Source organism: Sinohyriopsis cumingii, chromosome 2 (assembly GCF_028554795.1).
Source record: "Sinohyriopsis cumingii isolate HCF-2022 chromosome 2, ASM2855479v2, whole genome shotgun sequence".
In the NCBI taxonomy this organism is placed as follows: Eukaryota; Metazoa; Mollusca; class Bivalvia; order Unionida; family Unionidae; genus Sinohyriopsis; species Sinohyriopsis cumingii.
Window position 1 is genome coordinate 102,137,402 of NC_142962.1, and position 21,493 is coordinate 102,158,894.

Here is a 21,493-nt window from a genome sequence, read left to right on the forward strand (position 1 = left end):
ATTATTATTTAATTATGAGAATCTTTGCACATGTGTATGGCATTAGTATTTGATAATGCTAAGTCAACCAACTTTTTCTTTCTTTGTAAATTTTTAAATGGTTTGAAGAAAAAAAACATTTTTTTTTATTCAGATTTAAATTTCCAAACATTTTCTAAAGGCTAATATGAAAATAAAGCTTATTCTCATTTCAACAACATCACTTGGAATCTCATAACACACTTTGTCTGGGAATATGGCTGGCATGGGTCAACATAAACAATGAACAAGAGAAATAATTAACAAGTGAAAGCCGAAGTGGTACAAAGAACTTTGAGCACAGAAAATGTAACAGATATATATCGTTCCCTGTATTTGCCTTCACCAATAAATTAAGTCTGAACTCTCAAGATTTAAGACATAAGATGCATATATTTTATGCCTATCTGACCATTGCATATTGAAACCATATGTATTTTGGATCTTTTAAGGTCACCGCTGAACACAACCAGTCCATAACCAACATATACATGACATTTACAGACCACAAAATTACTGGACATAAATAAAATTTCTTATATCAGCAGGTGACCTTTACATGTTTCTGAAGGTAATCACTAACACAAGTTTGACTGTTAATTTTTGAGGATTTTTATACAATTAAGACATTTCCAAACCATTATAAAATTTTCTGACATTGTTTAAGAAATACATTTTCAACACCAGCAATTCTGAAATAGTCAATTACACAGAAAATGTAAGGTATACAAAGCAAAAATTCCTATTGGTGGTTAGTCAATTTTTTTTAAAAAAAAGAATGTTCATAAATATTTCATAAATCACTTTTCAAAAACACGAACTGTCCAAGAAAATACTGTTCAGTGTAAAAACAATAATTCAAGCTAGTATATCTAATTAATTATGAATTTGAGAAAATAATCTGTTGTAAACATACTGAATGCTCTGAAAGTGTACGAACTCAAGGCCACTAGATTACAAACCTGTGCACAATGACCACTTGAAAGTCAAGACCATACAGATTGTTATTATATACAGTTATATTTGTATATAAGTATGTGTAAATGGGACCTCAGTCTTTATACAAAGGTGGTCCTTAAATACAGGTAAATTTCTATATAAGTATGTGTAAATGGGATCTTAGTCTTGATACAAAGGTGTAGTAGAAGGTTTTACTGTGCCATGATTTTCTGTATTCTGAAGACTATGAAAGGTTAGATTCAACTGCAAAGCTTTGAATAATCAACATGGGAAAACTTGTTAATAGGAATATTTAACACACCATATATAAATATCAAAGGAAGGTGATCCTGCAAATTGTAAAGCTGCCAAAGATATAAAAAAAAACATTAAGAGAACATTCTGTAGCAAATCCAGAGCACTATACTATTAACTCTGTTAGACAAGCTTTTGGTTTTTGCAGCATCAGGGACAAAAACTAATGCTCAAGAGAAGTCTAGAATAGTTTGCTTGGGGAGATAAGTCTGGAGGGCCCAACATACAGTGATTGTGGGTTTGTGAACATACAGCTTAGACCACTGTAATTATCCAAAAGTTTATTAAGAACTATTTCTTTAACAACTTTGCTTCAAATTATATTTTTCTAAAGGAGAGTAATGTACATTTCACAGTCAATGGAAATTGTAGGTTAAACATTGAATAAATACTGTGTTTATGTAATCAAGTTACATGTTCGTGTGAAAATTCCCAAACAGAACAATCCATATAAAAAACCAGACTGTCTTTTGCCTTAACTTTGCATAGATGTTTTTCTTACTGATACAGCCAAGAAAACTACTCACTAAACAATCGTGTAGCAGCATTCCTGATGGCCCAGGCTGGGGAACCAAACATCTGTATGACTAAGATGACTGCTTTGCCAGTGTAAACCATCATAGCAACACTGAGAGAGGCATCACAGAATAGAGACTTGAGCATATTTAGCCCATGGACCTGGGGAAGGTCATGGTGTTCATTCGGTCTCTCCGGGAGGGGTAAGGAGGCAATTTCAAAAAGTCCTTCTACTGCCATTTCTAAGATGACTGACTGAAATTAGAGATATGACAAAATAAATTACAAGCATAAGTTGTATTGTGTAGAGGTAATATGTTGGTTTTAATATTTTTGCAGCCCAGGGTTAAGTTAAAACCAATTAAATCTGATAAGTGGTAGAGTCTTTGAAAAAGTAATATAGATCCCCACCTCCATCTCATACCCATATATTTATTTCTGGAACAGTCCTAGGTCATTTTGTGATATACTAAATCTATTATTGACTTCTAGCTAGGAAACTGTCCTCTGGTGGAGTACAGGAGAACACTTCCATTGGGAGAATGCAATAATAGAATAATAACACATAGCTGTTATATGCATTGTGATTACAGAATCAAACTTGTATCTGTTCTGTTTAGTCTATGATATTTTTCAAGTAAACAGCACTGACCTATACTGATCATCACATAATGCACTGGTAAACCAAGCTCTGTGCTGTACATTCTGTCATCCATTCTGTCAAGTGAACAGCATTGACCCATATTTGCCATCACATAATGACATGGTAAACCAAGAACAATGGGGGCCCCGAGTGGCCGAGTGGTCTAAAGCGCTCTTCGTTACGGATCACTGCCATCTCACCTCTGTCTGCGGCGGTTCGAGTCTAAGATTCAGCCAATGTGGGCATGTGAGAAAGCTTGCTAGTAGCTTCTCGTGGGTCGGTGGTTCTTTCCGGGGTTTTCCGGGTTCTTCCTCCACCATTAATACTGGCCGCCATGTATAGCCTATCGTGCTGAAAAATGGCGTTAAACCCCACAACAACAACAACAACAAGAACAATGCTGTCTATTCTGTGACTGATTTCAAGTGAACAGCACTGACACTTACCTGTTGTCACAATATGATGGCAAATCATGATCTGTGCAGATTAGTTTGTGATCAATTTCAAGTGAACACTGCTGGCCATTTTGAAAGATGAACATGTGTAGAGAGGTTATCTGTATATAAAGGACAGTTTTCCTTTTCCCATGGTTGGCTTCTTTGGACAGGTTTGACTACCATGTTTCATGTGATTTTTTTTGTAACCTTTAATTTTTTGTACACAATCCAGTTATCAAAATAATAATTATATAAAAGTATTATAATTTTTCATATACATCACTTTGTATTTTTCGAAAAAATCCATTTAATTACTGGACATAAAATTTCTCCTAAGAAGATTTATGTTTGCGAAAAAGATCAAAAATACCATATTGCCATTTTGTTTTACAAAAACTAATAATTAAATGTTGTTGAGCAAACACAATGATTAATGCATAATGCATATATTCCGACAAAAGAAGCTGAAAATATGTCACAAGGTTCAGTTCAAATTGCTTAGTAAATATCAGCTTTAGTTTCAGACTGCTTAGTCTCCCGGTCGTAACTGACTGCCCCCCTCCGCTGCAAAAAATGTGCCCATGTGCATAAGCTCTATTATTGTCATTGCAATATCTACTGGTGTTTATTAACTAATGGACAAAGGACTTCACAGACCATACCTTTAAGTATTATCGTTAATTAGTTCTCATTATTCAGTCTGTCACCATAACAAACCACCATGTGCAATTTAAAACGAGTTCGGAAGCCCTTTTATGTTTTCTTATCCAACAAAAGTTACATCTCAGTACTTGCTAAAGTGAAGACCACAGACCATTGGTCAACTAGTCATATTGTTTCATTATAGTCCTACAAACATAAAATATAAAAACCATGTCATTTTCCATCGTAAGTCATGAACTCTGTTAAATCAATTCATCTATATACATATGCTATCTTTTAAGTGCTTGTTCTTTTTTAACTTGGATATAATTAACATTTTATTGCAAATCTATTCAATGATTTACCCAACTATTATCTTTATTGGCGAGTTTGAATAACAGTAATGTGTATGATCACTTGTCCTTATAACATCTGCTGTATGGACAACAGCTTCAATAGCACATTGAGAGATTTTCATTTCCCTAAAGAGAACCTCATTTCCCTACTGGCAGCCTCGCTGATTTGACCTCTTCTGTCCATTCTTGCTCTCAATCTGGTTTCAACTGGAATAACCAAAGCGCTAAGCATGTTTAATAGCCATGTAAATAACACTGCAAAGCCATGTGGTTGTTGTGACAATGTACATCGTAATTAACACAAGAATGAATTGTTGATTTTGCAGTGTTTATTGATAATGGAATATAGTAGGATTGTAATACATGTGGATTATCACAATCGTCAGGTAACTGAAAATAATCTTTTTTTCTCTTTGCAAAAGCTACAAATAAAAATCACCCTGAATAAATACACTAACAAAATTTTGTTTCATCTCTCTCTCTCACACATGCGTGCATGCTTGCTCACATGCAGTAACTAAAATGTGATTTCAATTTATTTTATTTTTTTTGCAATTCGATAATGAGATTATTGTTGTGTAAAAATACAAGTTGCACTTAATTTCTTGACAATTTGGACTCATATCATTGCATACAATTTACCAATCAATAATATCTGTAACTAATACATGTTCAAATCATCTTAATCATTTTGCCAACATTACACAACAAAACTACATATGATCCAAATGCAGATGAGATTGCACACTGAGACATAATCCACCCCCCCCATTCACTAATAACACTGGTCAACAGTGAAATCATTACTGACTTGAAAAGGCCCTAATCTGTAGTATTTTGGTGTGCCGAACACGAATATAACCGTGAAAAATTTGTATTGGCTCTCGTTTTGAAGATATTCATATACCTCATTTTCTATGTTTCACTGTGTAAATTTCTCCAGTAGGACTGCAGCAACATCCGGAATAATGATGTAACATTGCATAATACCATCATGCTCACATCATCCACAGTTGATTGCATCATTTTCTGATGCAATGCAATACTAATGCCATGCGGCTGCTGAAGTAAGTTGACGTCAGCAGTGTACTATACATGTGTAGGCCTATTATACTAATGCCAGGCGGCTGCTGAAGCTGACGTAAGCAGTGTACTATATAAAGCCCAATCAGATAGGTTCAGCATTTAAAATATTTTAGACGTTGTGCGAGACAGTTCAAGCTACTGTTACATAAAACTTATTATTTTATCCATTTACGTACAATAAAGAACAGTAATGCCTCGAAAGTGTGTTAATACCGCGGACAATTTTTGCTATATTTGTGGGGAAGTGACATTTGCCAACCAGAAGAAAAGTATCAATTCTCAAGTGAAGAAGGCATATCATCTTTACTTCGGATGCAAGGTTGGTGACCAAGACAAGCCTTGGGCTCCGCATATATGCTGTGCTACATGTACAACACAGCTTTCACAGTGGTTGAATTGCAAAAGGTCATCAATGCCGTTTGCAGTCCCAATGGTGTGGAGAGAGCCAAGCAACCACCTAAATGACTGTTACTTCTGCTTGGTTCCTCCTCTTTCCGGCGGAATAACGAAGCGAAAGAAGTCGAGAATAGTCTACCCAAACATTCCGTCTGCATTGAGACCAGTTCCACATGGTGAGGGACTTCCTATTCCAGAACCTCCAGCAGAATATTCTCTTGATTCATCTGACGAAGACAAAGGTGAGTCGACCTGTTCTTCTCCTGGTCCATCAGCATGCAGTGATCCAGATTTTCACTGTGGTGCATCATCAACCCCACACAGAATAACACAGGAAGAACTAAATGACCTGATTCGTGATTTGGACTTATCAAAGAACAAGGCAGAATTGCTAGGATCAAGACTCCAACAATGGAATCTTCTAGAAGAAGATGTCACAATTACTGCATATCGAAAGCGCCACCAGCAATTGGAGCCTTTCTTCAGAAAGGAAAGTAATCTGATATTCTGTTCCGATATTGAGGGCCTCATGAATGCTTTAAAAATCACTCATGACCCACAAGAATGGAGACTATTTGTGGACTCTTCGAAACTGAGTCTCAAGGCTGTGCTTTTGCACAATGGAAACATTCTTCCATCTATTCCAGTAGCGTATGCTGTCCACATGAAAGAGACATACGTTAACTTAAGGCAGCTACTGAATTCCATTGAGTATAACAAGTACAGCTGGCACCTCTGTGGTGATTTGAAGGTAGTTGCCCTTTTAATGGGACTGCAGCAAGGATATACAAAATACATGTGTTTCTTATGCGAGTGGGATAGCCGAGCAAGGGAAATGCACTACATGAGGAAGGAATGGACTCACAGGCAGAATGTAGCCATTGGAGAGAAGAATATCCAACACCCAGCTCTGGTTGAGGCTCAGAAAATCTTGCTACCACCCCTTCACATCAAACTAGGTTTGATGAAGAACTTCGTGAAAGCCATTGACCGGACTTTGCCAGCATTCCGATACCTGCATGAAAAATTCCCTCGACTCAGCGAAGCAAAGATTAAAGAGGGAGTTTTTGTGGGTCCTCAGATTCGAGAGCTTTTCAAAGATGACCGGTTCAACAACTTGCTGGAAGGTGACGCGAAACAAGCATGGAATGCTTTTCGCCTAGTTTCTACAAACTTCCTCGGAAATGTTAGGGCAGAAAACTATAAGGAACTAGTAGAAGACATGTTGATGAAGTATAAGAAACTTGGCTGCAATATGTCTCTAAAGATTCACTTCCTTCATTCCCATTTGGATTTCTTTCCTAGCAACTGTGGTATTGTTAGTGATGAGCACGGCGAACGTTTTCATCAAGATATCGCAACAATGGAACAAAGATACCAGGGAAAATGGTCCACTACAATGCTGGCTGACTACTGCTGGACACTCCTCAGAGATGCTCCCGAACAGCTGTACAAGAGACAGGCGAAGAAATCTAAGATGTAGTCAATGACTTGATTTTTTATAGGTAGGCTATTACAGTTGACCTTTTACTATTGGAATGCATTTCGTTATGTAAACATTAATTTCTTGCAGATTACAAAAAAACTAGAGCCAATTTTGCAATTTGACTGTCATATTCGTGTTCAGCACATAAAAATTGATAAGAATTGACTAATTTTATTTCAGTAACATGACTTTTGTAAAAATTTGTTGTCCAGTGTAACAGCAAAACTCTTTCTGAGTGCTTTTAGTTTTATTGTAATTAGATTCTTGAGTTGAGAGCAGAATGAGACAAAAAATATATGTTTACTTTGTACGTTTGTACTGTTAGGTTGCTGAGTAGCGTGTGTTCCCTTGAATTTTTTCAGGTACGATTCCATTATTTTTCATATATAGCCAGTACCACCAAATGATAATTATTTATTTTACATATAGTTTTTCGTACATGGAAATTAATAATCATGTTTTCGTGTACAAACAATTACATGAAATACGGTACTTTTAATATGGTACATCTAATCACCTATACTCACGAACCTTTTATTTTACAAGAGTATTCTGAGCTGGGGTTTGGTTTTTTAGTAGGGTACTCATCACCATAACCATATTTTTTTTAATCTGTCTAAAATATAATCATTTCAGTAAGGAAATTATTACTATGTGAACTTATGATGTAATGTGAAAATGGTCCTTGTTGACTGATTAGTTAATTGCTGAGACAACCTTGACTTCACAAATCTGTGCCCATTTGATAGTGCATGTGGTGAGTTTCAATGAAGGCAAATCTGTGCACATATAAGTCATAATGACCTTTATCTGTCAAGTGAAAAGAACTGTCTGTTGTCTGAATTAGAGAGACTTCCACTATATAAATGATATTTGCTGGTGGATTTTCAGTAGGGATCCCTTAAAGTGTCCCATATGAACAGGTGTCTGCTATATGGATGTTTCTGCTAAGGCAAGTTACATTGTACTAGAGGGTTAACCTGTAATCAACTGACATCCCCAGTAGTAATAGTCTGGTTCAACCTCTCATGTGGTTCCATGATATCTCCACCATTCAATCGTCTGGTAAAATGCTGCATTAACTGCGGTTGCCAACTCTGTACCAACAAAATCACAAAGGTGTCTCTTGCTATCTCAGAATTTATCTCTATATACTTTCTATTATCCTTCAAGTCAAAATTACATTTTAAGCTTCAAAGGATATCCTTAAACATATTTTCTTCAAACAGACACCAATGCAGAAGGCATGTCTCAATCAGCAACGAAATAATGTTAACACAAACCTTGACATCACTTCATCATCACAATGTTACATCAGTCAATCAAATCACTTGTCCAGATTCTGGCAAAGCTTCATTCTGACATCACAACAAAACGTCAGTTTTTTAACCAGACCATCACTTGGCAAAGACATAATAAAGTTATGCAAGAAGCCTGGTTGAATGATACAACCTAACATAGAAGAAGTCATGCTCTCTCTGTTGCTTCATGTCTTGGAAACCAGGCTAAACTTGAGCTTATAAGTCAATAACTTAGGATAACCCTGACTGTAATATTTTCCAAAAGAAAGAGAATACAACGGTTACCTTTTTGTACTTCTTCTCACTGACAAGTATTGCCTGCATGATGACCGGAAGACCTGCTGATTTACGTGTAATGGAAGCAGCCATAACATTTCTCTTGAGTCCCAACAGTACCTGAAATGAATATTGCATTTATATTTAAAATCTTTCAAACAATAAAACGAATTTTCCATTTTTTTTGTATTACTATGGTATGGAAATTGCAAAATTGCATGCGGAAACACACAATCAGCAGCATGACTACTATCTTTTTTTATTTTTACAGTTTTATTTTACAGCACAAAAGAGCAGAAGTCATCATCAATTACATTCTGAAACAAAGCAGAATTTGTGTACCTTGTGTAAAATGTTAAAGCTCATTGTCTCATTCTTTTGTTTGAAATTTACCTGTATTCTAATAAATTCAGATGATCAAATTAAGCATGACCTGTATTTGACCAAAAATGATCTGTGACCTGAAGCAAAGGCATATAATTAATATCTTTGCCCAGAAACTAAAGAGTGGCCTTTTTTCGAGGTTATAATAAATATTTACCATCAGAAAAATGCATAGTACAGTGTTCCTCAAAAAACAAAAAATGCAACTTGACAGCTCAACTGTTCCAACAACAATATATTTGCTCCACTGTATTACTTCATTAAATCTTAATTCACTGCTGCATTATACTTTTATTGCCATATTATACCTACAGTGCTATGCTATACATTATACTTTCATTGATAAACTATACTATCACTGCTGCACTGTACCTTTACTGCTCCACCATACCTACATTGCTACATTATACCTTCATTGCTACACTATACCTACATTGCTAGGCTATACCTTCATTGCTGCATTGTACCTTTATTGCTACACTATACATTAATTGCTACATTATACCTTCATTGATACACTATACTTTCATTTCACTGCTACACTATACCTTAATTGCTATTATACATTAATTGATGCACTATACCTTCATTGCTACACTATACCTTTACTGCTACACTATATCTTCACTTTTCCCTATATCTATATTGCAGCACTATACTTCACTGCTCTAATATACCTTCACTACTGCACAATACCCTTATTGCTACACTATACTTTCACTGTTACACTATATCTTCACTTTTCCCTATCTCTTCATTGCAGCACTATACTTCACTGCTCTAATATACCTTCACTACTGCACAATACCCTTATTGCTACACTATACTTTCACTGTTACACTATATCTTCACTTTTCCCTATATCTATATTGCAGCACTATACTTCACTGCTCTAATATACCTTCACTACTGCACAATACCCTTATTGCTACACTATACTTTCACTGTTACACTATATCTTCACTTTTCCCTATATCTATATTGCAGCACTATACTTCACTGCTCTAATATACCTTCACTACTGCACAATACCCTTATTGCTACACTATACTTTCACTGTTACACTATATCTTCACTTTTCCCTATCTCTTCATTGCAGCACTATACTTCACTGCTCTAATATACCTTCACTACTGCACAATACCCTTATTGCTACACTATACTTTCACTGCTACACTATATCTTCACTTTTCCCTATATCTATATTGCAGCACTATACTTCACTGCTCTAATATACCTTCACTACTGCACAATACCCTTATTGCTACACTATACTTTCACTGTTACATTATATCTTCACTTTTCCCTATCTCTTCATTGCGGCACTATACTTCATTGCTCTAATATACCTTCACTACTGCACAATACCTTTATTGCTACACTATACTTTCACTGCTATATTGTACACCGTTCCCTTGATAACTCCTAGAAAATCCCCCCATTTGTTGAATGTGAAGAAATTTATGATAAAAATTGGTAAATGATACCTTAATTTTTATCACCAAAACTGGTTATTAGTACCTAAAAATTTGAAGCAACATCATGAAATTCTCAACTATTAATAAGTCATATACATGTATTTCTAAACCTTCTTTCCCAACAACATTCTTGGTACATTGTAAATGACAATATCCAACAAAATTTTGATCAATGAAAATATCTTGTGTTATTGTTTTTTCGAGCCTAAACAAGTAACACAAGAATTGGGGGCTCATCTGGGATAATTTTTCATTTTGGCTAGAATATTTCAGAAAACTTTGTTTTTTGAAATTTGAATTCCCCATGTTTTTGAAATTTTTAGTGAAATTGGCAAGCTTTTTGAAAAAGAACTCTGTCACATAAACATGCTAAAAGAGTATATTGAAAGAGATAGCCAGGTTAAACATGCAATTAATTTAGTTGTACCTGTCCCACTCAGTGAAGATTTACTGATATTGGAGTGCCAAATCTTCGGAATTCAGAAGTTGAGAAAGATCTGGACCAGAAATTTTCACATTTGCAAAAGCAAGAAAGAAACAGTTATTATTTGAATATAAGCACTTTTTCCCTACAAGAACCAACAAAATTTTCCATGAACTTGAAATTGTAAATTCTAAAACTGTGAAACAACACTCGTACAGGATGAACAATCTCAAACAGGAATACTTGAAAAAAGAAATTCAATATTTGCTGGTTGTTGTTGTTGTAGGGTTTAATGCCATTTTTCAGCACATGATAGGCTATACATGGCGGCCAGTATTAATGGTATTAACTAATCCTCCGATCTTGGAAATCCAAATAAAATTTTCAAGAAATATCCTTGTTCAAGAATTCTGTATGAATACAATGACATTTCCTGAGAAACAAATTAATCTTTAAGAGTCCAAATAATCTGAAGAAAAATTAAAAAATAACTCAAAAATTCAATACTGGTCACAACAGAAGAAAACAAATTAACATCAAGTGTTTAAAAGTCCCAAAACTCTGAGAGATCTCTCTCTAAACATCACTATTAATATTAAGTATTTTGCAATTTTGGAAATGCCTAATTGCAAAAAAGAGGATCATGTGATCATGTTTACATATATATAAAAAACATGTAGCCCCTGTACGTCCTTGATAAGAACCAATCATTTTACTCCAAGAATAAAAGTTGTTTACTGGACCCTCAATCAAGGCCAGGAACTAAATCAAAAATAGAAACAAGTGTTTCTATTATTAGGTATTTATGGAAAGATTCAGGTCAAAATGAATTTTCTGGAAAATATCAAATTCCTAGTAAACAAAATTGCATTATATTTGCATGTAAAGAAAAAAAAAGATTCCATAACCCACAAACAATCAAACCAAATCAAACACAAACTAAATCAAATATAAATCAAATCAATGTAACAAAATATCACTGATGCCTCTTAATGGCAACACTTTAAAAAAACAATGCCCATTATGTAAGTGTTATCAAGCAAAATTCGTCTTTAAGTTTCGTCTTTTAATTCAGTTTAAGTGTAACCATAATTCCTGCTATATGCCCTCTTGTATTCAAATGTGAAAAATGTCAATCTACTGCCACAGCTCTGTCCATGAGCATTTCTGTGAGGAACTAATTAAGTGCCCACCATGTTTTGATTCTCGACCTGCAGAAGTATTTGTTGTATTGCAGCAATCAAGAAAAGCACACTTCTTTGCATTATCATGTCAATTACTTCTTTTGTATCTAATCAAATGGGGGGGGGGGGGGGGCTTGGGTGGAATAAAAGAAAAGCTGAAAGGAATGCAAACCCTACCTGGGTAAGAGCTATCAGTCATGGCCATGTGCCAGGACAACTCATTTCAATCAAACACTGCTACCTTAAATTAGGCTACTTGTTCACCAATTTGATCAAAGATTAAAAAAAAAACAACCAAGTGAAATGAGTACTTCATGAATACAAAGCTTTATCTGACAGCTATAGTTTATTATGGAGATGTGAGTTCCTGAATCTGGAGTTAACTTAAAATTAATGAATTGGCACAAAGAGATTTTCCCAAAGGTGAGAAATTTCACTATTACATGCAGTAAAATCATGGCATCAATATTTTATCAACAGAACAATAAAAAGTATAAACCACTGAGTTTCAAAATTGATGGTTGTTTTACAAAATATATGTCCCTTATATGTTAAAAAAGGAATCTTGTCTTGTTGTGAATAAGCAATGACAAAAAGCAGTAATGTAATATACGGTGATGTGACCGTTGAAATCTTGTGGAGTAATGTTGGTAACAATCTTTCCGAGGTTGGGTATCTTAAACAGGGTTCATACAGTTTTATGTGAAAAAAAGTCAAGGACAATTCAAAGACAGAACCCAGATTCTCAAGGAATAACAAAGAATCAAGATCTAAGTTTAAATGCCTCAAAAAAAAGTAAAAGAATAAGATGAAATAACTGTACTGCAAAGCAAGCTGTATTTGCCATTATTACTATGAGTAACCTTTAAGCTTTCATAAAACAAAACCACAGTTGTCTTTTCTTTGACTTTCTGCTCTAGAAGGGCAGAAAAATGTGTTGCTATACCAAAGATGGCAAGATATGCAGACTTCCGTTCAACTTATGCATACTGCTTAGCAATTGCGCTGTCAGGAAACATAATCTTAAAAATTTCAGAAGTGTATTCGTAGGAACAAACACTGAAATGGCTTGTGACAAGTTTTAGAGTCCAAAAAGTTTCAGCTTTAAGAACATCTGATGCATTTGCAGCGAAAATATTCAGATTGGTCAAATTTGGGCCAATGCAAGCTGGGGCTCTGCATGTTGGAACAGTAGAAGTACCTAGCTTTCTTGTAATGGACTATGGATGTGTACAAAAGTCTGCAACTGGAACAGCATGCCAACTTGATGTTATTAACACTGAATGTTTATTTCCATTTGCATGGCTGGTCAGTGCAGACTCTCCCATTGTCGAAATATCAAGGACCTTTTTGAAGGGAAACAATATGCTTGTTAACCCTTTTTTTCACTACTTCGAAGCCAATGTCAATATCCCTTCCATTCAAGCCATGTTTCGTTGAACAAGAACTCCATTTATAGTGATGGCCCATAATGTATCAGTTGCTTGTTTTACTGGTTTTACTTGTTGACATTCTTTAAACAGTTGTGTGAAAGGTAATGCAGTACAACCCTAATGAAAAAAAATGGTACTCCCTGAATGCATGTTCCACAGAATGTTGTATAAGGGAAACCACTCACATCAATTAGTAGGTGACATGTTCACTAGCTCTCCACTAAAATCTTTGAATCATTGATAATTTTTCCAAATATGAACGATAAAATAATATTTGAATAACACATAATACATAGGTTCAATAGACACTTTATTGTACATGTAAAATAATCTTTGGCATAATGGGAACAAGTCCTGTCACAGCACACTGCACCAGACTAGCTCTGAATTGTTTGTTCTATAGGAATGCCTCAAGAAGAGAGACTTGTAGGGTTGTGAAGTGTGTCCAATGCCTGTATATTGAGCCGCAAGGGGCTGCTATGAGGTATATAGGGACACTGATAACCGAAACTCGACAAGCCTGATCCAGAGGATGCCATGATAACAAACATCAGCCGATACTCCATACATGCACTGTAGGAAGTGGGTATGAAGTATATATGGGCATAATAGCTGAGTACATTTAAGTACTGACACAAATTGGTGGTTCAAAAAGAAAAAGTTGTGAATGCATGAAACTTGGCAATGGCCCTTTGTACCACAGGAATACCTCAGGAAGAGAGACTCTGGGGAGTTTGTGGGTTTGTGCAGATTGTCTGACATCTGTATGTGGAGCCGCAAGCAGCAGATACAAGGTATATGGGGACAAATAACGAAAACTCAATAAGTCTGATCCCGAGGATTGTCATGATAACAAACATCAGCCGATACTGCATACATGCACCCTGGGAAGCGTATATGAAGTATATATAGTCTAAAGTATATTGAAGTACTGACAAACTGGGAATCAAGCAAGTTATGAATGCACGAACTTGGGCAATATGCCCGAGAACAGAACTGGAACAGTATGTTATGCAGGTAATGCCCCAAAATGAATGACATGGTGGAAGGAGGGGAGGCGAGTGGTTCTTTTCGCAGATAATTCTTTAAGTTAAATGCAGCGTCGACACTGAAAAGTAAACATCTCCACAGGCATCCCAGTTGCTGACTGAATGCCTCAAACAAGAGACAATGTTTGTTCACGTGCTCCAATGTGGCCATCTGATTGGTTCTACATGACAATATCTAAATTTAGTTACTAGCTTATTAACATACTGGCTGCAATGACCTCATATCTGGCAGAGTAACCATAGTATATATAGAGGGGCCCAACAAGGGGCCAGAGAAGGATGCACTGTGTGTTACTCAAACTATATTTAATCAATTAAATTACAAGAAATGCATAAACATATGGTTCAGATAATGTACTTGTTACCATTTTCACAAAATTCAAGTATATTCAAGGACAATGTTAACATTTGGTCAAAATTCAAGCAGATTCAAGGACATCAAAAGGGATTTCAAAATCCAAGGCTATTCAAGGTGCATACAAACCCTCTTAAAAGTAAAGGTAATTCATACAAAAAAGCAAACAACTTGATTAAAAAAATGAGAACTTGGCCATTAAACAGGCTTGTTACCTACCATCCACTCTCTGCTATGCCCCCCACCCCACCAATTTTCTTGAGGTCCAGCTAAGATTATTAATTTTTTTTTAGGTCCCTCAGTAACATGTGTCCTCACTTATAGTGCAGTGTTTCTGGACATGTGCAAGAGTTATCAAGGGAGTGGTGTACCTTCATTGCTGTATTATATCTTTATTGCTTCCTTATAACTGTATTGCTCCACTAACTTCACTGCTCAACAATACATTCCAATGAACCACCATACCTTCACTGCTGCATCATACCTTCATTATTACACTGTACCTTCTTTTAACCACTATATCTTCAGTGTTCCATTATACCTTCATTGCTGCACTATACCTTCTATGCTACACAGTACATTCACTGTTCCATTATACTTTCATTGCTACACTATACCTTCACTGTTCAACTATACCTTCACTGCTTCATTATACCTTCATTGCTACACTATACCTTCACTGCTACATTATACCTTCATTGCTCCATTATACAGCAGTCCCCCTCTTATAAGGCCACCCTTATTGCAGCAGGGAAGTGGCCTTATAATGAGGGAGGCCTTTCTAGAGGGGGATGACAAATGCAAATAGTAAATACATATGAAGAAAGTCACAAGTACATTTAATTCTAAAAGATTTAAAATTTTCATTAAAAAATCACATGCATATTGTGAAATAAATGTAAAACAAACTGTTTCATCATTTTCAAAAGAATGTTATGAATAACCATTGATATAGTTTTAAAACTGTCTTTATAATTATGTTACATATCACATCATCTGTCACTTTGTTGGTAACAGTCTAAAAAACAAACCAGCTCGTCACAATTAAAAATATCCTTGCTGTCATATCCCTTGCATATATCGTTTAGTCTTTTGTTCCAATCTTCGACAACTTCATTATTAACATCAGCTGATTCTCCACTAAGGACAGAACATTTATTATTGTGTCGCACTTGAAATCTGTGCAACCATCCGTTACTTGCGGTAAAGTCGTCATATCCCAATTCAACTGACAAAACTGTTGCTTTTTCTTGTAATTCAAATCAGGATACAAATGTCTCCTGGCTCAAACAATCTTCCTTTCTCCGTCCATTTCACCTTCCCACTTCTGCAGAATTGTTTCATTATCTTTCACAATATTGTTTATCTGAATCTTTCCAACATTAGTTTTTTGCAAGGATCCTCAACACACACACACACACACCGTCAGTTGAATTACTTTCACTTTCTCCTCTAAACTGAGAATTTTTCTTTTCCTCGATGACTTGTTGATCTTTTTGCAGTAAGTCATTTATGTTGCCAACTACAATACTGTAAAAACAATTTTGTATGCATCTAAACAAGTTGCTGTGTGTTTTTAAAGGAAGTGATCTTGTCACGTGATTCATTAGTCGAAGTCTGGTACACTTTTGTTTTTATACACATCTTTACACTAAGTGAGAGAAGCCAAAACGGTTTCGATATGTACCATTAACATCACGCAGATTTGACCTCACGGTCATTAGGATTTGTAATCTTGACAATTATTGTCAGTAGTAATAGCCACTAATTATCAAAGTGATCAAGCTCAACATCTTACTAAGGGAAGCCATAAAGGCTATTAAACCATTTTCCTGCTGACTTGTGTATTGTACATCGATACTGCCACTTCTCAGCTGTTACTACTGTTCAATAATTGTAATCTTAATAATTATCAGAGTGACTAAACCAGACATCTTATGATAACACAGCAGTAAGGCTAACTGGATTACATGTACTTACCCTTTTGTAATGATTCAAATTTGAGTCTTTCTTGGCTTTATGGAATAAATGTGGCTTCTCGTGAGGCATAAATGATATAATATTAACCTTAGTGCTACATGTACTTTAATCAACACTTCTTTCAGTAACGAAAACCTGACACTGGGAGACAGAAATTGGATTACTTAAGACACGTTATGCATAAAATACTTGTTCTGGATACATATTAAAATAAAATGTGGCCGCTTGTGAGGGGTAAATTTTATGATATTGCACTAATATGATGGCCGCTGGTTGCGTTAGCCAGGTGGCCTTTCGTGAGGGGTACTTTTGAACATAAACTCGTCGGTGCCAACTGATTCTGGCCGTAAGGAGCGGGTGGCCGCTGGTCGGGGGGGGGGGGGGGGGGGCGTTCAAAAGGGGGACTACTGTACTTCATTGCTACATTATACCTTTATTGTTCCACTGTACCTTTATTACTACACTGTCCCTTCATTGCTCCAATATTATCTTCATTGCTACAATATACCTACATTGTTCCACTATGCCTTAATTGCTACACTCTACCTTCGTTGCATCACACTTTTAGTGCTACACTATGCTATCGCTGCTCTGCTACACTGCCACTTTTACTGCTACACTATGCTTTCAATGCTCTACTACACTGCCACTTTTACTGCATCACTATGCTTTCAATGCTCTGCTACACTGCCACTTTTACTGCTACACTGCCAGTGTTCTACTATACCTTTACTGTTACATCATACCTTCTGCAAATGCCACCATACAACAATACTTAATTTTTAAAGACTAAGGGCTAGTCAAGAAAGGGCTATATGGAAAGCTGGGTTGGGATTAGAAGTCACATGGCAGTGCAATTAATCTTTTGTTCTTTGTGGAGTCAACTAATGAAAAAATACAAATGCCTGGAGATCTAATAATTTAACGTATACATTCGCTGATAAGTTGAGTCAAACTGAAAACAACAAAGAGCCTGACCTGCCATATAATAATGTGTCTCCAAAATCAGGCTCTATGTAATAATTTATTCAAATGATTACCAAACTGCACAGACTCAGATCTGCCAGAGCACTATGCCATGGCAGGTCTGGGTCTGTGCAGCTGGCAGTTGTACTCATCTTATAGCGAGTACAATTGGTATTTTAGATTTGTGCAAGGTTGGTATAAAAACAAGCTATCAAATGGTGCTTGTTCTTTCAAAGCATCTGATTTAAAGGCAGACTAATCAATTTAATTAAATTAAAATTGTCAAAACAATGCAATGCTTGAAAAAACCACAATGATTAAAAAAAATTCTTCTGCAGTTTTTACCCTTAAGTACAAGCCATCCAAAGTTTAGTCAAGGTATTTAGTCTGAAGACAAAAGTTATCATACAGTCAAGGTATTTTGTCTGAAGACAAAAGTTATCATACAGAAACTGAACTTTCAATAGACATACAGACAGTAAGATGGATAAAAATGCAGCTAGTGGATAAAAACATTAGGAGTTTGACTGTTTCTATTGCTGTAGTTATTATTTATTTTATGATACCTTTAACATTTTCTGCAAAGATTTATAGAAAACAATCAGAAAAAGAGAACTGAAACTGTCAGGCAAAATCTGGAATAAACTCTCTAGGACAAGTGTAGATTCAAGCAAAGAAGTTGTCTCACAGTCAAGGTAGCAAGCCCTTGCTTGTGGTATTGAAATTTCCAGAACTGGACCTTGTTACATGATGTTTCTCAAAATAGTATGGAACAATCCAAATAACAGCTGCAACATTATTATTGCTAAGTGAGTTGAACAATTTTGCAGTCATATCACTACAATGTCTGCAGTGTGGCAGTTTATAGTGATGTCTAGCACTGGGGCATCATGCTACATGTCTGCAGCATGATGTCCCACCCAGTCACATTATCCTGACACCAGGCTGACAAGTTCTAACACTAACCTCTTAATGCTGAGCACCTAGTAAGGCAGCTGTTAGTACCATTTTTGTAAGTCTTTGGTATGACTTGGCTGGGTTTTGAACCCACAACCTTCCGCTTCTGAGGTGGATGCTCTAACCACTAGGCCACTGGAATGGCAATTTCAATGTGATGTTATTTTTTTAAAGAAAGAAAGAAAAAAGAAAAAAGATCCACTTTACCATACCTGGTCCATGATTTTAAAAGGTAGTGCCTGGATTTCTTCACTGTCTGATGTGAACAGTGCAGCACAGAATCTGGAGAATGACAGCCTGCAGCCTTCTATAACACCCTGTAAATATTGCAAAAATCTTTGAATAAATACATTCCAGTCAAACCTATCCTAATGGACACCTTTATTCACCTGTTCAAAATGGTCACTCTAATTTCAGCAAATGTATTACATAAATGTTCTTTATGTATTGATCACCTACTGTCAACAGCCAGGTGTTTCTCCCTTCCTTATGTGGCCACAGGCATGAATTCACTCACCACTCAGTCCATGTAAACTAAATTGTTGCTTCATGGCAAAGGCATTGTTTAGATTTAAAAAAAGATTACTTAAATCAATGTTTGAACATTTCTTAGCTTGCTAATACTCCCTGTACTCCTGTTGCATTGACAATGTAACTCAAAAGGTGTCAATATGTCAAACTTGAAAGCGAGGCACTTTAATGATCACAGTAGACAATCAAAATAATTTGTTTGCTGGATGTTGGGAAAAGATGTCATGTTATCACAGCCAAAATAAATTTGTCTTCCATGCCAGTGTGACAGGCATAGTTCAATATCTACATCTATTTGCCTGCGAATTTAAGATATTTACGACGAAAAAAGTTCATCTTGGAGAAGAGAAAGGAATTTCATCCCTTCTTCATCATAGTCAAGGGCCATTCAATATTTAAAACTTGTCTGTAAACGCAAATGAAGTTTTGGTTTGTGGTTCACAAAGAATAGCCATATAAAGCATGTTATTATTTCTATTCTTCACATGTTTTTTGAGCAAATGACTAGCATGTATTTTTTGGGAGTGGGTGGGGGTGGTTTAAAATGAATCTGAATTATGCATTAATTACTTACCCATCACTATTGTTAAGGTTTAACTTTTTCGTGTCAAATAATCTAGTCCATTTGATGTGAATACATCTTGTCACAAAGTGTATAATTGTCTATAAGACATGGTCCACTTGTGCACCTCACATGACCATGCATAGAATAGTCATCTTTTTCATAGGTGATCAGAATGGGGTGAGAGGCAGGCATTTGGCAATAAAAAACGGATAAGTACTGCATAATTAAAATTAGTTCCCGCCCCCAAAGCTACATTTTAATAGAAGCAATAACTTACCCACCAATATTGATTAGCTGAATTTGTCAGGTGGGTAGGCAAATGTGTTGAACTAATCAAAACCACAGAGAAAATACAAAAGAGAGATCCACATTACAGAATGTTGGTTTCTCTCTCTGGCCTACTATAGCTCCCTGAGAAAAAATGCCTGCACTTTATTGTGCAAATGAGTGGAGGTATGTGACCACTAATATTTTAGATTGTTGATACGAATTCATCCCAGGTTCAACAACCATAGAGAATTATGCTCTCCAGCTCTAATGAGCACACCAAACAGAATGACAAATTGGCAAACAGTCAGGAGTGAAGATTGGGTGCCTGCATGAGGACACCCATCATGAATCAGGGAGCTGATACAGAATCTCTGGGGTTCCCACATAAAAAGGTGGAGAAACTGCATATGGGCATGTGAGACACACAGAACCATGTCTTATAGACAATTCTCAACTCCTTGGGACGATATATTCACATGGAACAATACTTTTTGTTTGACACAAAAAAGTAAAAGCTATGCATTAAGCAATGGCTAAGTTATTGTTGTTTTCAAAGTAAGAACTGCTGTTTACAATCCTAACTTATACAAGCTGGCCAACCAACGAGTCATTCCTCTATTTTGCAGTCATATATTAGCTGTCTATCAGTAGTGAAATTACAGTGGTTCACCTCATATGGCCACCTCTTCTGCACCAGAAAAGTGGTCTAGAAGACAGGTGGCCGTTCCAGAGGGGTAATATATTTATGAGATGTATGTGTATGTATATGTATGTAGTAGGAAATCTACATATAACTTAAAGCAGCTAATATCTTCATTTAAAAGTATCATTAATTATTAAAATGTTCTTTTTGTCTTAAAAACAGACTTATTTCAAGGCAAGATAAATTAATAGTTCCTATTCTTAGGCATGAAATGTGAGTTGGATATTGTTGGCACGTGCACTGCAAAACCATACAAAAACATTATTTGAATCTTGGTACATACATTGTTTCATACTTAAAATAATTATCTTTCCACTTACTAAATTTTCCCACTGCTACAGAATATTCTCCTTTTCTGTTATGATGTTTATTTGAGTCTTCCCAACATAAAACTGATTGTCAAGTGAACTCTCCCGATTGTCGTCACGTCAAATAACTTTTGTTCCATTGATGACAAATTAAAGTTTTGGAACAATTTATTCTTATGTTGCTAATTGTACACTACTGCAATTTAATCATGCAGACGAAACTTCTGTAGAGTAAACAAAATTCCTTGTTTATCAAAGATATGATACTGTCACATGATTTTACGGTCCTTGTCCGTTCAAGTTTAATTTCTGTGTGTGTTAATCCACAAAATCTATATTTAGCCTATGCTGCCCATGTTATGATCTTGAGAATTAAGTCCGGTCATAATCCTTAAATACTAACTTTAGTGGTACATGTACTTTAGCCAGCACTTCTTTGAGTAATAAAAACCTAACATCTGGAAACACATCGGAAAAGATAACTGGATTATTTAC

At 35.8% G+C, this 21,493-nt stretch overlaps 1 protein-coding gene across 1 annotated transcript in view; it reads right to left on the minus strand.

The window, feature by feature from the left end:
- Positions 1-21,493, minus strand: part of LOC149805499 (tRNA (32-2'-O)-methyltransferase regulator THADA-like) — a 134,669-nt gene that overhangs the window by 41,519 nt on the left and 71,657 nt on the right. The window contains exons 21-23 of the mRNA XM_089934269.1: positions 18,834-18,938; positions 8,421-8,531; positions 1,800-2,043 (exon numbers count right to left, since the gene is read on the minus strand). Coding sequence (XP_089790395.1) covers positions 1,800-2,043; positions 8,421-8,531; positions 18,834-18,938 — 460 coding nt within the window. The remainder of the gene's footprint in view (positions 1-1,799; positions 2,044-8,420; positions 8,532-18,833; positions 18,939-21,493) is intronic.